At 41.6% G+C, this 25,731-nt stretch overlaps 1 protein-coding gene across 1 annotated transcript in view; it reads right to left on the bottom strand.

The window, feature by feature from the left end:
• TENM2 (teneurin transmembrane protein 2) overlaps positions 1 to 25,731 on the bottom strand; it is a 2,177,747-nt gene that overhangs the window by 1,550,774 nt on the left and 601,242 nt on the right. The window contains exon 4 of the mRNA XM_063447436.1: positions 22,183 to 22,458. Coding sequence (XP_063303506.1) covers positions 22,183 to 22,458 — 276 coding nt within the window. The remainder of the gene's footprint in view (positions 1 to 22,182; positions 22,459 to 25,731) is intronic.

Below are 25,731 nucleotides of genomic sequence, written 5' to 3'. Positions count from 1 at the left end.
CCCCTTGCACCACTTTTGGGAACACCCCACAAGACTTGACATTTTGGAGATACTCTGACCCAGTCATTACTGTTTGACCTTTGTCAAAGTCACTCATATCTTTCTGCTTTCCCATTATTCATACTTTCAACACATGGAATTCAAGAACTGACTTTTCACTTTCTGCCTAATATATCACACCCCTCGATAGGTGCCATTGTAATGATATAATCAATGTTATTCATGTCACCTGTCAGTGGTTTTAATGTTGTGGCTTTTTCAATGTATTGTGTTATAAAATTGCTAGATAAGGTATACATTTCATTTAAAATAATATACAGATATAGTCCCTCTCTTCAAGGGTCAATCAATTCCTCAGCATATAGGACTTTGCCAAGATTTGAGTGAACAATAGAGCAGGAGAGCCCACTTTCAAGTGGTTTTCTGGCACTCCTTGCTTTATAGTTGCTGCAATTATTTCTATGGTGCAATAAGAGAATAGAGTGGCAGGTTTGTGTGCACTGAAAATACATTTTCCCAAGCAAGGGAATCTTTTATAAATGTAAGTAGGACTTTTAAGTGGGAACCAGGGCAGGAGGGGGGTAGTAATGGACGAGTTGGTGTTAGGAATACACGCATGTATTCATAACACTACTGTATTTATTTAACTGTATTAATGTGAAGGTTGAAAGGGTGAGTTTTACATACGCACACAGGTATTTTTTTTTTTTTAATGTGGAGCTACTGATTGAGGAGAGGCAGGAAGGAAGGGGAAAGGTGATCTTTCCCTTGCAAGATTATTCTTTTTTCATGCGTGATGTGCCTGTTGATGATGGACAAAAATATGCACAGAATTGACATGATGCAGTTCCTGGCTGGCTAAATCAAGTGTCAGGGGTGTAACTGGACCCAGCACACGAATGCAAATAAATCTGAATTTACATTGTTTCAAACATAAACACTGCAAGTCCAGGCTCCTACCACCATGACCACTTTATATCACTGAAGCCATCGTTTGGTTGGAGTTCCACTTTTATTAAAAACCTGTAAGGGAAGGGTTCACCTTGATTCTGTGATTTCTCTGCAACATACATGTACCTGCTTTATTTTTCTATATCTGTTTGCTTAATCATTATTAACTGCATACTGGAATTCAACTGATATGATTAGGATAATGCTCAGTGAAATGGACTGGCAGTCAGAGGGCAGGAGATCCAACAGTACTGAAAAAGATGGGGCAATTCAAAGGAAATCTCCAGATAAAGCACCTTAACTTCGTCTGGTCTGGTGCCTGCCATTTGTAAAAGCATTTAAAAGTGCTGATTTCAATAGAAATTGTCACTTATAGTTGGAGGTAGAAACACCTCAATCAGACAGTCAGGGAGGTTTTCTTGCGATGTCAGGGAGCTAATGAAAGTGGCAGGTGTTCTATGCTGACACCCTCCTTCGATGCTGGCTTGCCCCCTTTCACAATGAGGTGTATTACAGCTCATTGAGAACCTTTGGAGATCATGTGCAAATGTAATTGCAGCTTCAGCGTAGAAGCTTCTAAATGAGTATTTCAATTGGACCATTCTATGACACAGGCTAAAAGTCTGTGCTCTGGAAAAATGGGAGGGTTTGCAAAGGATGCAGTTAAGATATCTGATGCATATTTTCATTGGGGGGCATATCTACTAAATAGTGATTTTAAAAATTGGGGGACAATGGCAATCTCTTTTTATCTAAGATTGCTTAAAGAATGATGTTCCACTTGAGGATGGGCTCTGGATCTACCCTGTGTCACAGATGGACAGTAGGAATATCAAAGAGGAGTAGTAGACCAATTGCATTTTAGTGTAAATATTCACATTGCGGATATTCTCGAGAACTAGATTTCTTGGTTGTAGGATGCCATCTTCAGTCATTGATGATTCCATCAATTAACATACAAGAAACGTCTCAATCCTCTAGCTCCCAAAAAGCAATATGTTTCTGAATATATATATATATATATATATATATATGTATTAAGGCCTTTTGGCCTGTAATTGTGGGAGGGGCGTATGACACACCTCTTCCCTACTTAAGGGACACCCCTTACCTGGCTCCATATCGTTCGAGGTCAGCGCTGCATCATTTCCACTTCCGGGTCATCCAGACGCCATTTTACCTGATTACTCCATGAGGTTTTTTAAGCAGAGCTGTGTCAGGAATCCAGCCACAGGCTTTTCCGGCCTACCACCTTCTTTCTTCAATCCATCGCCGTGGATGGTGTCCAAGTGACTCACAAACTGTAAGTCAACCTACCCGTTATGCCAGGCATCAGTCCCACGGCACCATGCACGGGTCAGGTCCTCACTTTACGGCTGCATTTTGTCTAAGTCTGTTCTAAAACCATTCCATGTTCATGCATATCATTCGTTTAAACCCCCTACCGGTCTTTGGGTGTACTACAGGCTTCTTAGACATTATCGCATTTCATGTACAAACCAACGAACCACTGCATTTTCGCCTACACACTGACCCCTACCGGTCATTCAGTCTACTACAGGCTTCTCAGACATTATTGCATTTCATGTACAAACCATCGAACCACTGCATTTTCGCCTACACACTGACCCCTACCGGTCATTCGGTGTACTACAGGCTTCTCAGACATTATTGCATTTCGTGTACAAACCAACGAACCACTGCATTTTCGCCTACACACTGACCCCTACCGGTCATTCGGTGTACTACAGGCTTCTCAGACATTATTGCATTTCATGTACAAACCATCGAGCCACTGCATTTTCGCCTACACACTGACCCCTACCGGTCATTCAGTGTACTACAGGCTTCTCAGACATTATTGCATTTCATGTAAAAACCAACCTTGCTTCATTTAAACGATTGTCATTTCGGTTTGTGTTTTCTGGTCGGCACTTATTCATAGTATATTCTATGCACGATTGCTGTTCGCATTAAAATGCATACGGTTAAGCTATTCATGCTAACTTCTGTTTCCCTTCATACTAAGATTCGGTTATTCTGCTATGTATTCACATAGATCTTTTTCGTGAGTTACATTTCATCATTTCATGTATTTACATTTGGTTAAAAAGTTGCTTGGTTAAATAGACAGACCATTTTCATGCTATTTTTAAGGTATCACTTATTACATCAAGGGTATGAAACCAGCTAACATTTCTGTATAGACATTGGACTCCCACGCTTACTGGAGTTTTTTTTATAATTATCCATTTCATTACAATTAAATCAGCCTACGTTACAGGCCTCATTTCTTTGTTGTTAACCATGACACAAGGATTTAATTCCTTTTCATGCATACTCGGGTTGAATCACATGTACTGATCCAACCAATCATACGTTTCCTGCACAGTTATCGGTTAAACTTTCAAATACTTATTTTACACGATCTTAGGTTGTCTATTTTGTTTCAGTTTGCTTATTATATATATATGGTTTTAATAATAATAGTTATTTTATTTTACAATGCAGATATTACATGTATATTACTGTTATGGTTAGCCTACATTACGGCTCCTTTTTCTGTCATGCTCGTACGACATACCACGAGTTCAAGGACACGGTCCTATTTTCAAAGAGTATAATGGAGATATGATGTTATTACAACCATGTACATTACGATTACATGGCACTAACTATTCAGGCCATTTCTTATCATACTCATACGATATACCACGAGTATATAAGAACACGGTCCTACCTTCCACAGAGGGTTTCGGGTTGAATCACACGCATTGGTTGAACCACTCATACGTCACGTTACAACATTTTCTGCATAGACTGTCATTTCACATAATTTCACATGGCATTTACAAACTCAGGCCTTTTCTTGACACACTCAGGCGACGTAACACGAGTATTCAAGAACACGGCATATACGTCTCACAAGACTTTCGGTTTTTGAATCACACGTTCTGGTTCATACATTCATACGTCACTTTACAGCAACATTTATGATTCTGCATATTGTCACTTCACATTAAAAAGTCCCTTGCATTCCCAGATCAGTTTAGTGACATGCATATCATCTGATCACCTTCCATATATACACATTACACGGCCAATCCCCTGCTGCCAGGTATCGGACTCAGCGTAACGCTTGTCACCAAGCATGGGCAGTCATGTCATTATCATAGTCATAGATTTTACACCTCCCACACATACTGCTAGAAGCCTAATCCCAGCCTATACAGATTACACAGGTCTCACAGGATCCATTCTCACTCGATCCCTTTTTAGGTTTATCCAGGTTTTCATACCTGTCGAATCTCAAAACTTCATACATACTACCAGGTACGTAAGCCTGCTCACGTTGTAGTTCACATACGTTTCATTCTTCTAGGCCATAGAGTACTGGCAAGTTAGGGGTATAGGCCCAAATAGGTACCTCCCTTCTTGGCATTTCTGCCTATCGTTTAGTGGTCCGCGAGGCCAACACCCCGCCTCAACGTTTCGGAGGCAAACGCCATCGGGCCACACGTGAGTTAGCCGCCTCGCAATATTATAGAGAGGGCCTCACCTGTCACTCCCTCCCCCTGTTTTCTTTTACTATCACCGAGAGGCCTACGATTCCTGCCACTACGACGGGTGGCCTCAATAACCCCTCGCGCCAACTCATAGACAGAGCCTCTCATAGCCACTTGGCAACTAGCAGGGCCTCACCTGTCACAAACAAGATTAATTTTTCGCCTTTCAGGCCTAGTTAGCCTGCCAGTATCACCCCTGGGGAATCGGTCACTACACCCCTTACCATGGCTGGGTCGGCCGCTGCGACCCCTCCAGCACTGGTTGAGTTGCAATCACTTTCTCCAGCCATCTGTTTCAGGGCACATGCTAAATCTGTGTCCAAATAAAATGTATCCCAAAACTATACTTAACATCAATAAACATTTCTGTACTTACGACATTACTGCCACATCATCCATCTAGACATTTGGTGGAATTCATTATCTCGGGTCTATCAGAAGGATTCACACAGGCCTCATACACATGCCTTCCGGAATCCTGGAATGTCCTAATTTACAATCCGCACAACAAACCCTACAGCGGTGGAGGCACTCATAGCCAGGAAGTGGCAGAGGACTTCCTATGGGGGCCCTTCCAGTCCCCTCCGTTCACCACATGGCGGACAAACCCCATCGGTATTGTCACGGGGAAATCTTCTCACAAACAGAGACTTATCATTGATCTATCAACACCTCACACCTCTGCCACTCCTAGTCTGAACTCCCTCATACCCTCTGAGGAATTTTCACTGCAATATTCCACCATAGATCACGCCATTACGGCTATCATGCAGGCAGGGGCCGGAGCATGGCTCAGTAAGACTGATATCACAATGCTTTCAAGTTACTGCCTATCCACCCTACACTGTGTCACCTGCATGGTATCAAGTGGGCAGGGAACTACTATTTTGCTCACGTTTAACATTTAGGTTCCAAAGTAGTCCGGCCATTTTCGACATATTCGCCGAAACCCTATGCTGGTTTTATTAAATATAGCCAGATGCCCTACAGTTATACATTATCTGGATGATTTCTTACTGGTCGAGGAGAATATTTCCCCTCCCAGTAGCCTAAAAGAAACCATCAGTCTATTCGAACAGGTGGGTGTCCCAGTCTCCTCCACCAAGACTGAAGGACCACATACCTTCATCACATTCCTGGGTATCATACTAGACTCAGCCACCATGCAAGCTAGCCTGCCACGCCCAAGGTAGAAAACATTCTGATCAACATAATCTCTACATACAACTCGGTACTTGCAACCGCAAGAATTACAGTCTCTGCTTGGGTCACTGAATTTTGCCATTCGCATCATACCTCAAGGCCGGGCTTTCATCTCACAACTCCTTTACATGTTAACCACTTTTAGACATGATGGACACAGGTCACCCCTGGATACCCAAGCCACGGCAGGCGTAATTATGTGGAGAAAATTTTTAACCACCTTGAATGGTAAAAGCATGTTCCTTCCAAAATTGTCTGACTCCTCACCTACCATTTGGTCAGACGCGGCGTCTACCACAGGTTTTACAGCAATTTTTCAGGAACGAATGGCTTTGGGGCAGCTGGCCTTCAGAAGTTCAGGACCTGGAGGGTTTTTCCACTACCTCAGCTCTGTTTGAGATATATCCCATCATGACGGTTGCCGTGGCATGGGTGCATTTATGGGCAGGTTCGTCTGTACGTTGCTACTCAGACAACCAAGTAACTTGTCACATTATAAACAAGGCCGATCCAAATCACTGACTATTATGAGATTCTTGAGGAAACTCACTTGGCTGGCTGCATGTCATAATTTTCTCTTGTTTTGTATTCATGTTCCAGGTGTATGTAACACTGCTGCTGACAATTTGTCTCGCGTTAATTTCCAGGCTTTTCGTCAAATACTACCGTCAGCCGCACTCACAGCCATGAACACCCCACTATTCCACCATCTAGTAATGGACTAGATGCTATTATGCAACATAGCAGAACATTGTCCCAATTAGCACTGTCTACTAATACCCGGGAAACTTACGATAGAGCTTTCATTTGATTTAAAGATTCCTTTCTGAACACAACATCTTACAACCTTTCATCGTGACATCCTGGTTGGGCTTTGCTTCTTTTTGCCACCTCAAACTCAAACTCAAACTATCAAACAACACAATCAAACCATATCTGACAGGCATCCAACATCACATGCTAACTTTACAACCAGACAAATCAAGTGTCCTCCTACCAATTAAGAACATCCTTAGGGGTATTCAGAGATCCGAACCCCCACGTACGGCCCAGAGGCTACCCATAGATTTCCATATTTTTAAAGACTTATATAATTCACTAGATTTAAACCCTTTGCCAACAACACAAACCTCATCGTTAAAACCGCCATATACGTAGCCTTGTTTATGGTTTCTTGAGACAAGAGAATTTACCGCCATCAGCACAACACAGTCCACTCACATCCTACTTCAGTCACACTTAACAAAACACATGGACTATTATATCTTGACTCTGCCTCACTCCAAAACCAGTCAACATGCACTTTCAGTAGAGGTTAAGTACTATCCTACTCACAACAGGTGGAGCCCCGTCAAACTACTGGACTCATATACCCAGCATAACAACGAACCACCATCTCAACCACTTTCAGTCTACAAGGTTCGGTACTCACTACCACCACCTTTACCACACGTCAGGTCTTTACTTGCACAGCTGGGCCTCAAATCAGCTAACTATTCGGGCCACTCCTTCCGCATAGGAGCGGCCTCCACAGCATCCAGTGCAAACATTCCAGTTCATGTTATCAAGTCACTAGGGCGCTGGAAATCATCGGCTTACTCTAGATACATACCTAACCCGGTACAAGAAGTAAGAAATGCCTTTCAAGACATGTCTGGTTAAAGTATGTATATTGCTGGTATGTAATAAATTTGATTTTCTACTTTTGCCCTCTTTATTTACAGGCCTACCTCATCGTCGGTTCCGGCACACCACAACCGACTTGCTCTTTTAATACCATCCTACACTTATCAGTGTTTGTATCTTCTGTACTATCATGAGCCCTTAACACAAGTATTAAGGCCTTTTGGCCTGTAATTGTGGGAGGGGCGTATGACACACCTCTTCCCTACTTAAGGGACACCCCTTACCTGGCTCCATATCGTTCGAGGTCAGCGCTGCATCACCCTCCCACCCACTCCTCATTATTAACTCCTTTTCTCTTTACATTTCTTCTTGGTGGGCCCTCTTTATTTACAGGCCTACCTCATCGTCGGTTCCGGCACACCACAACCGACTTGCTCTTTTAATACCATCCTACACTTATCAGTGTTTGTATCTTCTGTACTATCATGAGCCCTTAACACAAATATATATATATCATTAGCTATGATCTTTCTGAAATAATTCTGAAAATTGGAGAAATGAAAACTCATATTAAAAATGTATATATTTTATTTATGATTAGAGTATTTGTATGTTTAGATTACTGCCCCCCCCCCCTTACATTTCAATATTAAAAGGAATTTCAGAATTCTTGGCATCTAGACTCAGTGGCTCCCTCAAACAGCTACTTTGCTGGGAGCAAGAGATTACACTTCACTTCCACCAGCACACAGATATCCACAGCGTAGGCAGAGAAGGTGGAAGAGGCTCTCATCAGCTGTTTGTTGTGACAAGTGGGTCAACCAGGAGTTTTACATCATCTTTAATTTTGGGTACTTTGTCTTGGCAATAATGCTCCTTCTGTTTGGTACGAAGGAGACAAGTGCAATATGGATCTATGATTTCTGTCATGTGGTCACCTGGCCAGTCTCAATACGTTCCTCTAAACTTTCTTGTCCAGTGGAGTTAATTTCTAATCCTTTTTTTATTAAATATAAATCCTTGTTAAAGGACAAGGGGTCCGCAACCTATGGCACATGTGCCATGCATGGCTCTCAAGGGGCCTTTGCACGACACTCAAGGCTATCAGAGACAAACAAGCTCTTGCCTATTATGAGTCCCAGGGGGACTTCAAACATCTCCTAGAGCAAACCTAATGGTAATTGCAGAAGGAGAAGGACAATCCTCAATTTCAACATTGCAACAACTGTAGGAAGTGATCGCAGATCACTTCCTTCCCGCACTTGTGAATAGAAATCCTCACTGGAGTAGAGCATCCTGCAGCAGCTCTGCAGCTCCTGCCCTTAACCTGTACATGGCCAACCAGGTCCACACACAGCTGTATAAAAAGCCTCCCCTAAATGAATAATACAAGAAGCCCACCTCACAAACACATATACAGACTCTGAGCACACAGAATTGATTAATTTCACTGGTGACAAGAGATGTCGCAAACATAAAATTTCCGTTTGCGAACGGCGAACGCGAATTTCCGCAAATGTTCGCGAACGGGCGAACCAGGCGAACCGCCATAGACTTCAATAGGCAGGCGAATTTTAAAACCCACAGGGACTCTTTCTGGCCACAATAGTGATGGAAAAGTTATTTCAAGGGGACTAACACCTGGACTGTGGCATGCCGGAGGGGGATCCATGGAAAAACTCCCATGGAAAATTACATAGTTAATACAGAGTCTGGTTTTAATGCATAAAGGGCATAATTCACCTAACATTCCTAAATTGTTTGGAATAACGTGCTTTAAAACATCAGGTATGATGTTGTATCGATCAGGTAGTGTAAGGGTTACACCCGCTTCACAGTGACAGACCAAATTCCCCGTTTAACGCAACGCAAACAACCGCAAACAGTCCATTTGCACAACCGCAAACTCCCCATTTGCACAAGGTTGGATACCAAGCTAGCCATGTCCCGTTCCTTGTCCTCACTGATGTCATTGAAGGTCTCTTCCTCCACCCAGCCACGTACAACACCAAGGGTCCCCGAAAGGTGACAACAAGCCCCCTGGGACACCTGCTGTGTTTGGTCTTCCACCTCCTCAAAGCCACCTTCCTCCTCTGACTCCTCTTCTTCAGACTCCTCTCTCTGCATTGACTCTAACTGCATTATTATAAGGTGTGTTAAGTAGTACTATTCCTATCAGTTTAATCCCTGTTATGTCCCCTATCAGGGGACGTGTATATGGCATCGATTTTAGGAACCGGGAGATGGAAAAAGATGCTTGGTCGGTCCTCCTACTTCAAATTTGGGGCACTGCGCGTGCAATCTAATGTGCCACCAGATAGGAGTGGTGTGTTAAGTAGTACTATTCTTATCAGTTTAATCCCTGTTACGTCCCCTATCAGGGGACGTGTATATGGCATCGATTTTAGGAACCGGGAGATGGAAAAAGATGCTTGGTCGGTCCCCCTACTTCAAATTTGGGGTACAGCGCGTGCAATCTAATGTGCCACCAGATAGGAGTTGTGTGTTAAGTAGTACTATTCTTATTAGTTTAATCCCTGTTACGTCCCCCTCATCAGGCCTTTTTAGTCGAATGTATCGCCCACTGTCAGTTCCTTCGGGATCCATCCCTCATTCATCTTAATAAAGGTGAGGTAATCTAGACTTTTTGACCTAGGCTACTTCTCTTCTCAGTGACAATACCTCCTGCTGCACTGAAGGTCCTTTCTGACAGGACACTTGAAGCGGGGCAGGCCAGAAGTTCTATCGCAAATTGGGATACCTCAGGCCACAGGTCAAGCCTGCACACCCAGTAGTCAAGGGGTTCATCACTTCTCAGAGTGTCGATATCTGCAGTTAAGGCGAGGTAGTCTGCTACCTGTCGGTCGAGTCGTTCTCTGAGGGTGGACCACGAAGGGCTGTGGCAATGCGTAGGACTTAAAAAGCTCTGCATGTCCTCCATCAACAACACGTCTGTAAAGCGTCCTGTCCTTGCCGGCGTGGTCGTGGGAGGAGGAGGATTACTTCCACCTCTTCCCCTGTTAGATTCCCGTTGTGCTGTGACATCACTCTTATATGCTGTGTAAAACATACTTTTTAATTTATTTTGGAACTGCTGCATCCTTTCCGACTTGCGGTAATTCGGTAACATTTCAGGCACTTTCTGCTTATACCGGGGGTCTAGTAGCGTGGACACCCAGTACAGGTTGTTCTCCTTCAGCCTTTTTATACGAGGGTCCCTCAACAGGCACGACAGCATGAAAGACCCCATTTGCACAAGGTTGGATGCCGAGCTACTCATGTCCCATTACTCATCCTCAGTGCTCTCACTGAAGGTATGTTCTTCCCCCCAGCCACATACAACACCACGGGTACCGGATAGGTGACAACGAGCACCCTGGGATGCCTGTTGTGGTTGGTCTTCCTCCTCCTCAAAGCCACATTCCTCCTCTGACTCCTCTTCCTCACAATCCTCTTCCAGCGTTGCCGCAGGTCCAGCAAGCGATGCTGATAAGGCTGTTTCTGGTGGTGATGGTGACCACAACTCTTCCTCTTCCTCTTCATGCTCATCTACGGCCTGATCCAGCACTCTTCGCAGGGCACGCTTGAGGAAGAAAACAAATGGTATGATGTTGCTTATGGTGCCTTCGGTGCGACTGACTAGGTTTGTCACCTCCTCAAAAGGACGCATGAGCCTACAGGCATTGTGCATGAGTGTCCAGTAACGTGGCAAAAAAATTCCCAGCTCCGCAGAGGCTGTCCTAGCACCCCGGTCATACAAATAGTCGTTAATGGCTTTTTCTTGTTGGAGCAGGCGGCCAAACATTAGGAGTGTTGAATTCCAACGAGTCGGGCTGTCGCAAATCAAGCGCCTCACTGGCATGTTGTTTCGCCGCTGGATATCTGTAAAGTGCGCCATGGCCGTGTAGGAACGTCTGAAATGGCCACACACCTTCCTGGCCTGCTTCAGGACATCCTGTAAGCCTGGGTACTTATGCACAAAGCGTTGTACGATCAGATTACACACATGTGCCATGCACGGCACATGTGTCAACTTGCCCAAATTCAATGCCGCCAACAAATTTCTTCCGTTGTCACAAACCACTTTGCCAATCTCCAGTTGGTGCGGAGTCAGCCACTTATCCACCTGTGCATTCAGGGTGGACAGGTCTGGTGCTGGTCTGGTGTGACTCTCTGCTTTCAAGCAAGTCAAACACAAGACGGCGTGACACTGCTGTATCCGGGATGTGGAATAGTACCTGGGGAGCTGGGGGGGTGCCGTTGATGTGGAGCAAGACGCAGCAGCAGAAGAGGACTCAGCCGAGGAGGTTATGGAAGAGGATGGAGTAGGAGGAGTAGAGGAGGTGGCAGCAGGCCTGCCTGCAAGTCGTGGCAGTGTCACCAACTCCTCTGCAGAGCCACGCATTCCATGCTTGGCAGCTGTCAGCAGGTTTACCCAATGCGCAGTGTAGGTGATATACCTGCCCTGACCATGCTTTGCAGGGTCACATGGATCCTTGCCCCAACACTGTGTGCCAGACATGCCATTACTTCCTTTTGTACAATCGAGTACAGGTTGGGGATTGCATTTTGTGCAAAGAAATTTCGGCCGGGTACCTTCCACTGTGGTGTCCCAATAGCTACAAATTTTTGGAATGCCTCAGACTCCACCAGCTTGTATGGTAACAGCTGGCGGGCTAAGAGTTCAGTCAAGCCAGCTGTCAGATGCTGGGCAAGGGGGTGACTTTGTGACATTGGCTTCTTACGCTCAAACATGTCCTTGACAGACACCTGACTGTGGGCAGATGAGCAGGAACTGCTTAAGGCGAGAGACAGAGTGGCGGATGGTTGAGAGGGGGCAAGCAGGACAGCAGTGGTTGACGTGGCTGAAGATGCTGGACCAGGAGGAGGATGGTGGCTTTGAGTTTGTGTGCTGCTTGTACTCGTGTTGATCCCATAGGTGTTTGTGATGTGCGATCATGTGCTTTCGCAAAGCAGTTGTACCTAGGTGGGTGTTGGACTTCCCACTACTCAGTTTCTTTTGGCACAGGTTGCAAATGGCATCGCTGTTGGCAGAGGCAGACACACAAAAAAATACCACACTGCTGAGCTCTGCAATGACGGCATTCTGGTGGTGGCAACTGCATGCGTTGATTGGCGTGCTGTCTGGCTGACCCCGGGTGCCGATGCATGCTGTCTGACTGTGCCACTAGCTCCTTGAGATGAACCCCCCTGCTTCCAACTCGTCTCCTCCTCCTCTCTGTCTCCCCATCTGAACTTTCCCCCTGTTCTTCTTCTCTTCTAGCGGGCACCCGCGTGACATCCACGGACGCATCGTCATCATCAACTGCTTCACTTGTATCTGACAATCAGCAAAGGAAGCAGCAATGGGTACAACATCATCATCACACCGTATGTCCATGTGTGTAATGCTGCCTGACTGAGACATATCCCTGTTATCTACATCCTCTGGCAATAATAGTTGCGCATCACTCATTTCTTCCAACTGATGTGTAAATAACTCCTCCGACAGATCAAGTGAAGCGGCTGTGGTGCTAGTGTTGGTGGTGGCGGCAGGCAGTCGAGTAGTAACTTGAGAGGTGCCCGAAGCTAAGCTGGAGGAGGATGGTGCGTCAAGGTTCCGAGCGGAAGCTGTAGAAGATTGGGTGTCCTGTGTTAGCCAGTCAACTATGTCCTCAGAACTTTTCGAGTTCAGGGTACGTGGCCTCTGAACACTGGGCATTAGTCTAGGGCCAAAGGGAATCACCGCACCATGACCATGACGGCCCCTGCAGGGTGGCCTGCCTCTGCCTGTCATTTTTTTTCGATTAGTGGTACTATGCGTGCAAGCTACTGTGACAACAGATATGAGTGGCACTGTGCACTGGCAGAAGTTGGCAGAGTAGACGCTGTAGGCCTGACACACACGCTTGCAGACAACTAACTGCTATTCAATCTATTACAGTCAAAATTGTATTTTTTTTTATGTACCATACTGTTACACCAGATATGAGTTGCACTGGTGTGACACTGTGCCCTGGCAGGCCCTGAAACGCACACGTGTGAAGGAAACTGACTGCTATTATTTCACAGTCAAATTTCTAGTTTTTTTTTTATGTACACTACTGTTACACCAGATATGAGTTGCACTGGTGTGACACTGTGCCCTGGCAGGCCCTGAAACGCACACGTGTGAAGGAAACTGACTGCTATTATATTACAGTCAAAAAAGTTTTTATTTTTTTAAATGCAAGCTATTGTGACACCAGATATGAGTGGTTACACTGGGCAAGTGGGCACAGTATACGCTGTGAGCCTGACACACACGCTGGCTGGCAGGCAACTGCAATTAGATTACACAGAAAAAAAAAAAGCAGACTGATGTTCTAGCCCTAAAAAGGGCTTTTTGGGGTGCTGTCCTTACAGCAGAGATCAGATGAGTCCTTCAGGACTGTAGTGGACACCTAATACACTAGCCTAGCTATCGATTTCCCTATTAAATCAGCAGCAGCTACACTGTCCCTCCTCTCACTAAGAATGCAGCTTCTGAATGAATCTAAAATGGATGCTGTCTGGGAGGGAGGGTCTGCTGCTGATTGGCTGGAATGTGTCTGCTGACTGTGAGGTACAGGGTCAAAGTTTACTCAATGATGACGAATAGGGGGCGGACCGAACATCGCATATGTTCGCCCGCCATGGCGAACGCGAACAAGCTATGTTCGCCAGCAAACTATTCGGGACATCTCTACTGGTGACTGTAGGCCCTCTTTCAATGTGTCTCTGTGTATATCTTCTAGTCTGTCTGTCTTTGTGCAGCTGTGTGTTCATATGTAAATATACTCCCGTATTCATACAACACTATACACAAAAACATCCTTGAAATCACATACTTCATATAAAAACATTCATTAATTCAAACAGAGCATTATGAGGGATGTTGTCCACAACATCTGGAGTGCCGAAGGTTGCCTATCGCTGACATAGGCAATACATACAATTACATCAATGCATTCAAATACCATCACTAAACATGAATACAGAACTGCATTCACACACACCTATTCCATATTAAATACTTGTGGTTCATTTATCTTTAAACTTTGGGGAAAAAAATATTGTTCCATGTTCCACGCTATAAAGTATACCCTGACTACAAAAAAAGCTACACATATGCCATACATATGTTCTTGAAATCACATATTTCCAAATGCAGCACATTTATTTTGTACATAAAATTATTTTTGAATATCAAATTGCAAATATTTTTTTTTTTACTAATCGAGATTAGTAATTTTGAACAGCGTTTTTTCACAATGCAAAATAAGGACGCTTTATACACTTAGTTATGTTCACTGTGTTAAAGGAACAGTCCAATTTGTAGTGGTTATAGTTCCAGGAAAGTCCTAGCACCCTATTAGAGTCATCTATCAAACCATTTCAGAATAATTTAACAACTTACTTGGGTCACACCAGGCCCTAGAATACAGTTAGCTCCACTGAGTTATGCAGGGCCATACTGGGCCACACACATTGACTCAGAGATAGTCAGCTGTATCGGACCTGGTTACCTGAATAAGGATATCTGGCTTCTTCTACAGGTTTAGCAAATTACTCTAGGAGGGGACCCGAGTATACTTAGAACTGAAAGACTTTAAAAGTTCAGCTGATCACATCATTCTCTGTCAGAAAAGTTCCATACTTATCATACAATTCTCAAGTGATTGCTATTTTAGCATGTGATTAATCAGACATTTACAAATGTGAATAGGTAGCAAGTGAGAGATTTTCAACCTCCAATTGCATGTGTTGAGAATTGACGTTTGTATTATTTTAATATTGCTTGATTAACCCCTTCATGACAGAGAGATAAATCCTATTGTAGCACAGTAATATGGCAAATTCTGTCTTATGATGGGGTTAAGTGCTCGCTGGGATACATACCATTTCTCATTTTCCCTTGTGAGATTAATGTGACCCCAATAACCCCAATAAAAGTCCTAGAGCTGGGTTCTATGCCAACTTAGTTTGAAATAAAACTGCCAGAGGAAAAATGTCACTTTTAAATTATTGTGTATTAAAATGTGCTCTTTTAATTATTACTATATTCATAAACATATTCTGCAGCATTTAACACTTTTAGAAAGGGTATATCTGAGAGGTGAAGAAGGGCTTGCTCAACGAAGCTTAATATCGATAAGTATTTGATATAGGCAGACGTATATTGTTAGGTGTTTTGCATAGGAACACTTGCTGGTTAAGTTGTCTGACTGAGATTAGAACCTGGGTTGACATTATTACTGCTCTAACCAGCCAATATAACAACACAGTTGTAAAAAGGTTGTACATTTATTACAATTCTTAACATGCAAGTACACATTTCAGAGGCTTTGTTAGATTAGCTGTACAATAGGTTAGGCCTCTCTTAGAGTGTTGGGCTTTGTAATTCACTATATTTTTAGTGTTCATGTTAGGCTAGGGGACAATCCACAGTGCTATACCTCCCTCTGAGAACACAGGGATATAGTATGTAGAATAGAGGTGCAATGACTCTGTTATGTAATGAATTCAGGTCAACATCAGAGCTACTATTTCATACTGATAGGTGTTTGGAATCTCCATATTAACTATGCTATTTAAACTTTAAGTCAGGCATTTCAAATTTATAAAAAGGGGAAAATAAAACAAAAAGAGAGAACAAAACATCAATTTGAATGTTCATAATTAAACAATGTATTTTTTGCAAATAATAACAATTGAACAATTAGCACAATAATATTTCAAAGTATATACAAAGTACCTAAAGGTGCACAATATTAAATATATGACACAATTATAAAATAAAGTTGTTGATTTTTTTTATCTGTAAACTTATTTATGCCATCACTTTTAATTTCCTATTTTTCTCTTAGTTTCACTTTGTCTGTTGATATCGCCTTTAGTAAATAAATTTGTGTTTCTTATGCCAGACAGAGCAAAGAGTCAGTATCACGTGGAAGCAGGAATTTTTAGGCACCCATGTGGGTGTGGTTAAATTAACCCCATCCTTTACATACTAATTTTACATACTAATTTTCACATCAATGTTTACATTTAATAAGTATTTTCCACCAGTGACTCGATGAGCTTTGTGTGTCTATGGCCATCTAAGGAATTGTGGTCGCTAGTAATGTTGATTTACAATGTCTGTGGACAAATTTGGCACACTAAATAAGAAAAGTCAAGGAAATATAGTCCATAAACACAGTCTACATATATTTTTTTAAACACTTGCTTTATGTCCAATGTGTATAAAACTGCGTAAGTGGCAAGAGTAGCTGTACATGATGTCTATGAATTTGAATGTTTGAATAATGTAGTAGTTTGACAGTGGGTGGATGGTTGCATGTGACTATGTGTATGTGTATGTATGTGAGTGTGTATGACTTGGGGCAATAATGATAGTTTCTTTGTAATGTGAGTAGGAGGGTATGACTGAGTGTGTATGACTTATTTTGGATCAATGGCAAAAACACGTGTGAGAATGGCTGACTTTGATGGACTCAAGTTACTTTTCAGCCTAAGTAACTATGTGACTTCCTTTTTCACTGGAAAGAAATGTATGATTGTAGATAATTGCAGTACAATCCACACACTACATTTACTTTTTCAAGGAAGCATCATAAACCATTGTTTTATTGGTGTGGGTATTTGACTAGATAGGTTCAGATGGGGTTTAGATAAACAGTTTCCAATTTACCTTATACAAAATACTATTCTGAAGAATATTAATTCTTATACAAATAATTTGAATGTTATAGCAATTTTTAAATGTAGCCAACTATTTAATGAAATTATACTAATATTATTTTTATCATGGTTTAAATGGAGAATAAAAAAAAAGGAAAGCAATAAAGAAAAAGTTAAGGAAATTATATATAGCAACATATATAACTCAGAGCACTCCCAGCTATATTGTGTTCTAGAATCATTACATATTCGAACATGTTATACATTACTGTTAAGCAACTGATAATGTAAAGCCATGATGTCACCAATAACAAATCTTGATTCATGGAATATGTTGGGGTGCTATGTCATGATTAAATTATTCGCTAGCGTTTTTACCACCATTTATTTTGCATTGTTTCTTCATGAGGAACAATCCAAAAGTCTACAGAAGTCTACATTTTAGTTTTCATTTTAGTTTTTTTTTTAAAAAAATACAAAATATTTACGGAAACTATAACACAAGCCACTAAAAATGTAAGGCTAATATAAATCCTACACAAATGCTACCCCATACAGCAGACAGGACAGGAAAAGGAAAAACATTCTGTAACAAGGCTCCTTTGTCATGTGCTTATAAGTCTTTTTTTTCTTGTAAACTAAAAAACAGAAGAATGAGACTTGCTTTGCAGGCCATGTTTTGTATATTTATTTACTTTATGCTCAGTAGGATTTTTTTTAAAGGCCCAGCCAGGAAAGTTTAACAATCAAATCCAGAAGACCTAATGTACAGCCTTTAATGGTGTTTCATTTGGGTATAACTGTGCCATTTATTAGCTTATTTCTCAAAGATCCAGCATATTTTAGCAGAACTGACCCTTCCTCTATGATTCTACATGTGCCATTTGAAGCTATAGCCATTTATATATGCTATCATAGTTTGCCAGGAGCAAGAAAGATATATGCAAATTTACTATAGTTTTCTTTTCCTTACTACTATCCATGGCAGCATATAGTCCATATACGTTGTTCAGTTTTATATTTATTTTTGGTATGTCGGTAACACTATCTCTCCTCCTACTTCTAGCAGCTGCATGTCTCACCCAACCCGGGGCCCTTTACCTCGTCTGCTCACACAAAGACAACCAGAAACCACACAAACCTCATCCACATACCCTGCAGTTTATCCTCCTTTACCAACATTCAGTGTGCACTCTGGAACGCCCGTTCAATCAGTAGGAATATTAAATCAACAGCTATACACGACCTCGTCATCTCTAATTCACTCACTGAGACCTGGCAGTCTCCCTCTGATATCGCTACTCCCGCTTCTTTATGTTTCGGTGGACTACAATTCTCCCATACTCCCAAGCTCGACTGTAAAGGAGGAGGTGTAGGCATCCTTCTCTCCACTCAATGTACCTTTCAACCTATCCTCCCTGCACCTGCCCTTTCCTTTACTTCCTTTGAAGTTCACACTGTCCGCCTTTTTAAGCCCACTCCTTTAAGAATTGCCATCATCTATCACCCCCCAGTCATTCTAGGCTATTCAATGAACACATTTCTTCCTGGCTACCCCACTTTCTCTCCTCTAGCACTCCCTCCCTCATACTTGGGTACTTTAACATCCCAATCAACAACCTCAACTGCCCTGATGCCTTCCGCCTGCTCTCTGTAACCTCCTCCTATGGCCTCACACAATTGTCTACTTCAGCAACTTATAGAGCAGGAAAAACCCTTGACCTCATTTTCACCAATCTCTGTACCACTTCTAATCTCTCCACTGTTCCATTTCCTTTGTCTGACCACCATCTGCTAACATTTGACATCAGCATACCCGTACCCAAATTTCACCACCCTCAACTCTCCAATCTCACAGAAACCTCAACTGCCTTGATCTCCAGCATTTCTCCACCAAACTCCAAACTTTCCTTTTACCCATCCCAAATCTAACTTGCCCTATCTCTACAACTCAACTCTCTCCTCTCAACTCGACATCATGGCACCTCCTACAATTAAACGCAGCAAGCACCCCCAATTACAACCCTGGCACACCAAGCTGACCCGTTACCTCCAAAAATGTTCTAGAACTGCTGAACGCTGCTGGAGAAAGTCTCACTTTGCATCTGACTTCCTCCACTATAAATTTATACTGTTCTCCTACAGCCTGGCTCTTTCTGCTGCAAAAGTAATTTACTTTAACACCCTCATAAGTACATTGTCCCATCAACCCAAACACCTATTTCACACGTTTTACGCTCTTCTTTGCCCTTTTAACCCCCTCTTTTTACCACCTTGCTCGCCACAAACTTTGCATCTCACTTCACTGAGAAGATCTCTACAATCAGAGAAGAGATCTCTAATTTATCTCCTTCCCCTACCAATACACCACCCAACCCCACTCCCTCCACCATTCTACACTCATTCGCACCTGCTACAGCAGAAGAGATTTCTGCTCTGCTTTGGTCCTCCCCACCACCTATTCCCTCGATCCTATTCCCTCGTATCTCATCTGCACTTTGTCTCCCTCTCTTGCTCTTCCTCTCACTAAAATTTTCAATCACTCCCTTTCCTCTGGCACATATTCCTCACCCTTCAAACATGCAACTGTAACACCATTTCTGAAAAAGCCCAGCCTTGACCCTAACTCCTCATCCAACTACCACCCTATCTCACTACTGCCATTTGCCTCCAAGATTCTCGATAGAGTCGTGTACACCAGACTGACTGACTTTCTCGAATCCAACTCTCAGTTTGACCCCCTTCAGTCTGGATTTCGCGCTGGTCATTCTGTCAAAATGGCTGTGACCAAAGTATCCAACGATTTAATTGCTGCTAAATCTTGCGACCATTACTCTATCCTAATTTTCCTTGATCTTTCCGCTGCCTTTGACACTGTTGATCATCAACAGCTTCTTCGCATTCTCTGTAATTTTGGTCTATGGTATACTGCTCTCTCCTGGTGCTACTCCTACCTCTCCCAGCACTCTTTCAGTGTTTCTTTCTCTGACTATGCCTCTTCCCCCCAACCACTCTCTGTCAGCGTCCCCCAAGGTTCTGTCCTTGGTCCCCTACTGTTCTCTATCTATACTGCCTACCTTGGTAAAATCATCAGCTCTTTTGGCGTCCGTTATCATTTCTATGCAGATGACATGCAAATCTACCTGATCTCTCTCCGCCCATCTTGACTCGTGTCTCTGACTGCCTCTCTGCGATTTCCAACTGGATGGCTGCTCACTTCCTTAAACTCAACCTGTCCAAAACAGAACTTTTGGTCTTTCCTCCCTCAAGTGTTACTACTCCCATGTCTGTCTCCCTCCAAGTCAATGGCGCTACCATCACCTCTACCTCACAAGCTCACTGCCTGGGTGTTCGTTTCAACTCCAACCTCTCTGTCATCCCTCATGTCCAAGCAATCGCCAAATCCTGTCACTCCCATCTCAAAAACATAATGCGCATCCGCCCCTATTTAACCCCGGATGCGGCTAAGGTGCTGGTCCATGCTGTTGTTCTCTCTCGCCTTGACTACTGCAATACCCTTCTCAGTGGTCTTACGTGTTCCCAAATTGCATTGCTACAATCTATAATAAATACGGCAGCGAGGCTCATTTCCTGTCGGCTAGCACCCCCACGCCTCCCCGCTCTGTCAGTTGCTGCATTGGCTTCCAGTTAGATATAGGGCTCATTTTTAAATTCTGGTGCTTGTTTACAAGTCCCTACATAATGCTGCTCCAACCTACATATCCTCCCTAATACACAAGTATGTCCTATCGGGGGCCCCTCTGCTCTGCCAAATACCTATGTATATCCTCTCTCTGTACTTCCACCTCTAATGCTCGCCTCCAATATTTCTCCAGGGCTGCACTTCTTCTGTGGAACTCCCTTCCCTTCTCCGTAAGACTTTCACCCAGTCTCCACTCATTCAAAAAAATCATTGAAAACTCACTTCTTCATGAAAGCATATCAATTAAACTGTTAGCAGGTTTTTATCCCCCAAACCCCATGACTCCTCTCCTGCAACTGTCAAAAATTACCCACTAAGCCCTCAGTGTATTACTATTATTTTACTGCTTAGTGACTTGAGAAGAAAGGTAGAAAATGTTAAGTCTCTTGTGACACTACTCAAAATAGCAATTTTGTGCATCGTGTCATGGTATGGTATCATATTTAGAAACATATTATTCCACAGATATTCCAATTGGTAATTATTATATATATTTTTTTAAATATAAGTACTGTGTATAAGGAAACATGCATAATGCTTTTGCTGTCAATATGACTCACTGATTCCTCAAGAAGTAAAAAAAAAAGAAAAAAGATGAAACAGTGCTTGGTATTTAAATATCAATAATTAAAAAAATATATCAATGAGGAGACATAGTCTACTTTACATGAAAGGGCTACCGAATAAATATATATATATATATATATATATATATATATATATATATATATATATATATATATATATATATAATTTCACAGTAAAGATAATAAGATAGTCTTGATATATTTTGTACTCATTTTCCTCTTTTTCTTCCAAGAGAGGTTGTGTAACTACAGACACAAAAAAAGGTATGATTGCTCGGAACTGTATTTTTTTTCTTTTTCTTTTTTATTGGAGTTGCCTATTCAAACTGAGTCCATGACCTTTAATCTTAATGCCCAGTTTTCACTCTACAGTATAATTTTTTGTGTTATTGTTTCATTTGCAGGAGTTTATGAGAGCCTCCCTTCAATTCCCATTCAACTATTTTTAAATGTATACATTATTTTTTAAGTTTTTCATGTCAATAAATTGTTGATAGACCAGTAGAGCATTATGCAATCTAAAATAATGAATTACCAAGGCATCAGAAAAGTCTTATTAGTGATAATATACTCAAATTATCTTTGTCTCATGTGCGTTCTACATTTTGCTGAATAATAAAATCATAATGCTTTTTCACAGGTACATTAACTTTTTACATATAAAACCAACAAGTTTAATAAATAATATCTTATACTCAAATGCTTTATTGGTAAGTTAATTAGGTTTGTAATGGCATGTTGTATAAGATATTGTAAGTGAGAGGATAATTAATTCTTAAAAAAAGAACATTACTCTGCCTTATTAATTTATGATAGATCTGCAGAGAAACAAAAAGCCTACCGTTCTCCTCGTCTGATTTATTTTCGTTATCAGAGTCAGTCAATGTCAGGGCTGAATTTTCACGACTCGATAAGCCGGAGCTACGCCTGGATTTAATTCCTCTACCCCATAAACGTATAGCATGTTCTGGAGACATCCCTCCCTCTGTATCAGAATCAGCGTCAGACCCTGTACTCAGTGGAAAACCTTGGTGAAGTATTCCAATATCCGAGCAGTAGTTGCCTCTATGAGAGGAAGGTTCACAAATCCCTAGTTCTGCCAGTGTGAAGTTAGTTCCTGCAAGAATAGTAGAGAATGTTATGTTGCAATCTCAAATATGCCTCTAAAATAAGGAAAATAATGATACAAGTAAATGTCATCATTGATCCTTTATATGACACTAGTGCAATCCCGGAGGTGTTGCCATCATAAAATAAATTGATAATTTGCAAATTGACTATCAAACATTGCCCAGAATCTTTTCATGCTTAGCGATGTCCTTCAACCAATGACACTTATACAGATCCATTTCATCTGTAAATTAACCAGGCATTTTTTTCACAGAACCAATCTACTGTAATGACTGCAGGTAAAAGTACTAAAACCATTGAAAGCAATCTAGAGCGTGTGTTTGACTATTTATTGTATTGTATTCATTGTACTGTAGGTTTATTCTTGAAAACAATAACCCATTGAAAAATACAAGCTCAAAAAAGTTGTTGAGAAAATTGCTCATATCCCATGATATTTTCTTGAAAAACAGGTTTACAATAGGACATATAATTACTTTACATTTCATCATTTTATCAGTAGACACTCTTAGATACTCTTAAACAATTCTAGAAACCTGAACGGAACAATGAAACGGTTTGAAACACTAGTGGTTATGGTGCATGGTGTATTCCTTTAAGGCATTTACTTAATTTGGCAGTACATTATACATATCACGCATGTTCTCCTGTTATGCTGTGATAGTTTGTTGAACAAAATGCAATCCGATGGATTAGTTTTAGAATGATTTTTATTTTGTGATGTATTGTTGCAGGTTTAGAGCTATTAGTGGGTGTTTTGTCCTTCATAGCCCTATCTATGCTGATTCACTATTCTAAAAAGAATAAAAAATGTGTAGATTGAATAAAGCTAAAGATAGTCATCTCAGGTCGGTAATTGCTTTTCTAACACATGGATAATGAGTTAATTGCAGTGACTCTCCTTGTAGCACAAGTTGAATATTTCCAATTCTGTAAGGAGACCTCTCAGCACAGTGTGCTATAGCTTTTACTGTAATACCTAATTAATAAATACTGGTAGCAAAGGAATACAGTGAGGGTTCTACAGTTTACCATTTGTCTGTACAGTTTAGTCAATAAGCACCAGACCTTTTTTTGGTCTAAAACTTTTGTCTAAAACTACCGTGCAGTGACTATAGTTGAGTTCAAATAGGCTATTGTTGCCTACATTTTCCAATTCAGTTTACAATTCACTATAATTCAGTGTTTGTTGAATAATCCCAGATAAGATATACGCTATGTAATAAGTAGCCCCCTTGGAATCAGTTATACCAAGAGAAAACTAAGCATATATATAATTCGGTTGACTTAGACTGATAAATAGCTGTGAATAGGAATAGACTTCTATAAAGAATACAGTTTGTGTTTCTGTGTGTCTTTCATTTCTGAAAAGTGTTTTGATTGATTGATTGATTGGCATTACACACAACATCCAATAATGCACTACACCTTGGGTAGAAATCTATTCAGATGCCTTTTTTTATTTTAACAAACAATGCTGTAATAACATGTAATACTGCTCAACAGTATATATGGCAGTAAATAAAAGAAATAGCAAAAATGTGATGCAGAACACAAAGCAGTCTTGGCTTCCTCAAAAAAACAAAACAAAAAAAAAACATTTAATAGGGAAATTTACACTATAAAAGCTGTTTCAATAGCTATTATGAATAAAAGAAGAAAAAAAGAATAGAAAAACATGAAAATAGAAAATATAAACTCAAAGGCTAGGAATAAAAACTACGCAAACCTGTCAAACATGTCACAGTCAGTCAAAATTCAATATGCAATCAATACAGAGATTGCGCATGTTGCATCAAATGTAATGAATGTGACACAATAGATAGTAAAAAATACAACAATCACTATATTCCTTAAGCGAGCACCAAAATAAGTAGGTTTAATTATGCTCTTGTTGTGTCTGGTATGGAGCAACACAACCTTAAATTTAAAAGAAACTGAAAAAAACAAAATCATGAGTGACGAAAAAGTGCTTTCATAGTAACTATGTTTGCCAGCATGTCATGTTCTGTTATTAGACAATAGAATGATTATTTTTTTTTTTTTAAAGCACAATATCAAAATTTATATTTAGATATATTTGTGACCAAGGACAATAAGCCGAATTTAATGGCTTAAAATTGAATGGTTTGATAAAGGGAATGCAGGGTGTGTTGAACCAGGAAGTATCGTCCCAGAGCAATGGGAGGCCTGTGTATTTATAGGCCGGGTAACCTTTCCCAGAATCCCTACAGGCTCTGACCTTCGTATTTGTGGTCAGGGACAATAAGCCTAGTTATAGTAGTGGTTGTGTGTCACGTCGCCGTCGCAGCGGCATATCTACATCGCCAGGGGAATTCCGCCGAATACTCACCCTGTCTCTAGGCACCTGCCATGTCCGCTCCTGCCCGAGAGTGGACTGGGACCTGGCGGGGACATCTCGTTGTGGCAGCATTCCCACGTGGTAATGGGAATGCCGCCAATCTCTTACCTCCTCCTGCGATATCTGCTGTCCACTGACAGGCACTCCTCCTCTCACACAGCGGCTGGGTCTGTAATTATTAGAAACACCAGCCTCTGCAAGTAGGTACCTTTTAAGGTTCTTGCTTAACTCTATGAGTGCCTAACTTTGGAAACGTATGTGTGACGTCGCACACACACGTTCACTGTCACATGCTCCCCTGTAGCCAATCAAGGAGCACCTTAGGCTATTTAAACCTTTTTCCATAATTTCTCTGTGCCCTGTTGTGGTTTCCATCCTGGTTATCCGAGAGCGCGTTTCTGTGTAATTGTTTCTTGTGTAATTTGACCGTGGCTTTTTTTTACTAACTATTCCGATCTCTGTATCCCTTGAACTTTGGCTTGGCTCCTGACTATTCTGACTTCTATATTCCTTGACCTTTGGCTTACATACCGTTTACGTAATATCTGTATTCTTGACCTCAGCCTGTTTTCTTTTTATATGTTAAATCCGGCCATTCTAAGGCCTGGTAATACATCTTAGTTTTTTTATTTATTGTTTCTTCTGTGTGTTGGGCATATTAGTGTATCCTGACATTGTGTTAGTTGGCTGTGGTGTGCCTAAACCGACGTTCGGGTAGGCATGTAAAAAGAGAGCAAAAGGTTTAACACTATTATATATGCTGACATTATGTAACCAATACTTTAAATGTCTGCCTTAATTCCCTCTCTAGTTGAGGGATGCATCTTGTGTATGCAGATAATCACCCCATCCGAGTTGTTGATGATGTGTACTGGGATATTCCACAAGAGACTGCAG

Source organism: Pelobates fuscus, chromosome 3, assembly GCF_036172605.1.
Source record: "Pelobates fuscus isolate aPelFus1 chromosome 3, aPelFus1.pri, whole genome shotgun sequence".
NCBI classification, from domain to species: Eukaryota; Metazoa; Chordata; class Amphibia; order Anura; family Pelobatidae; genus Pelobates; species Pelobates fuscus.
This window is presented reverse-complemented; position numbering and strand designations above follow the sequence as displayed.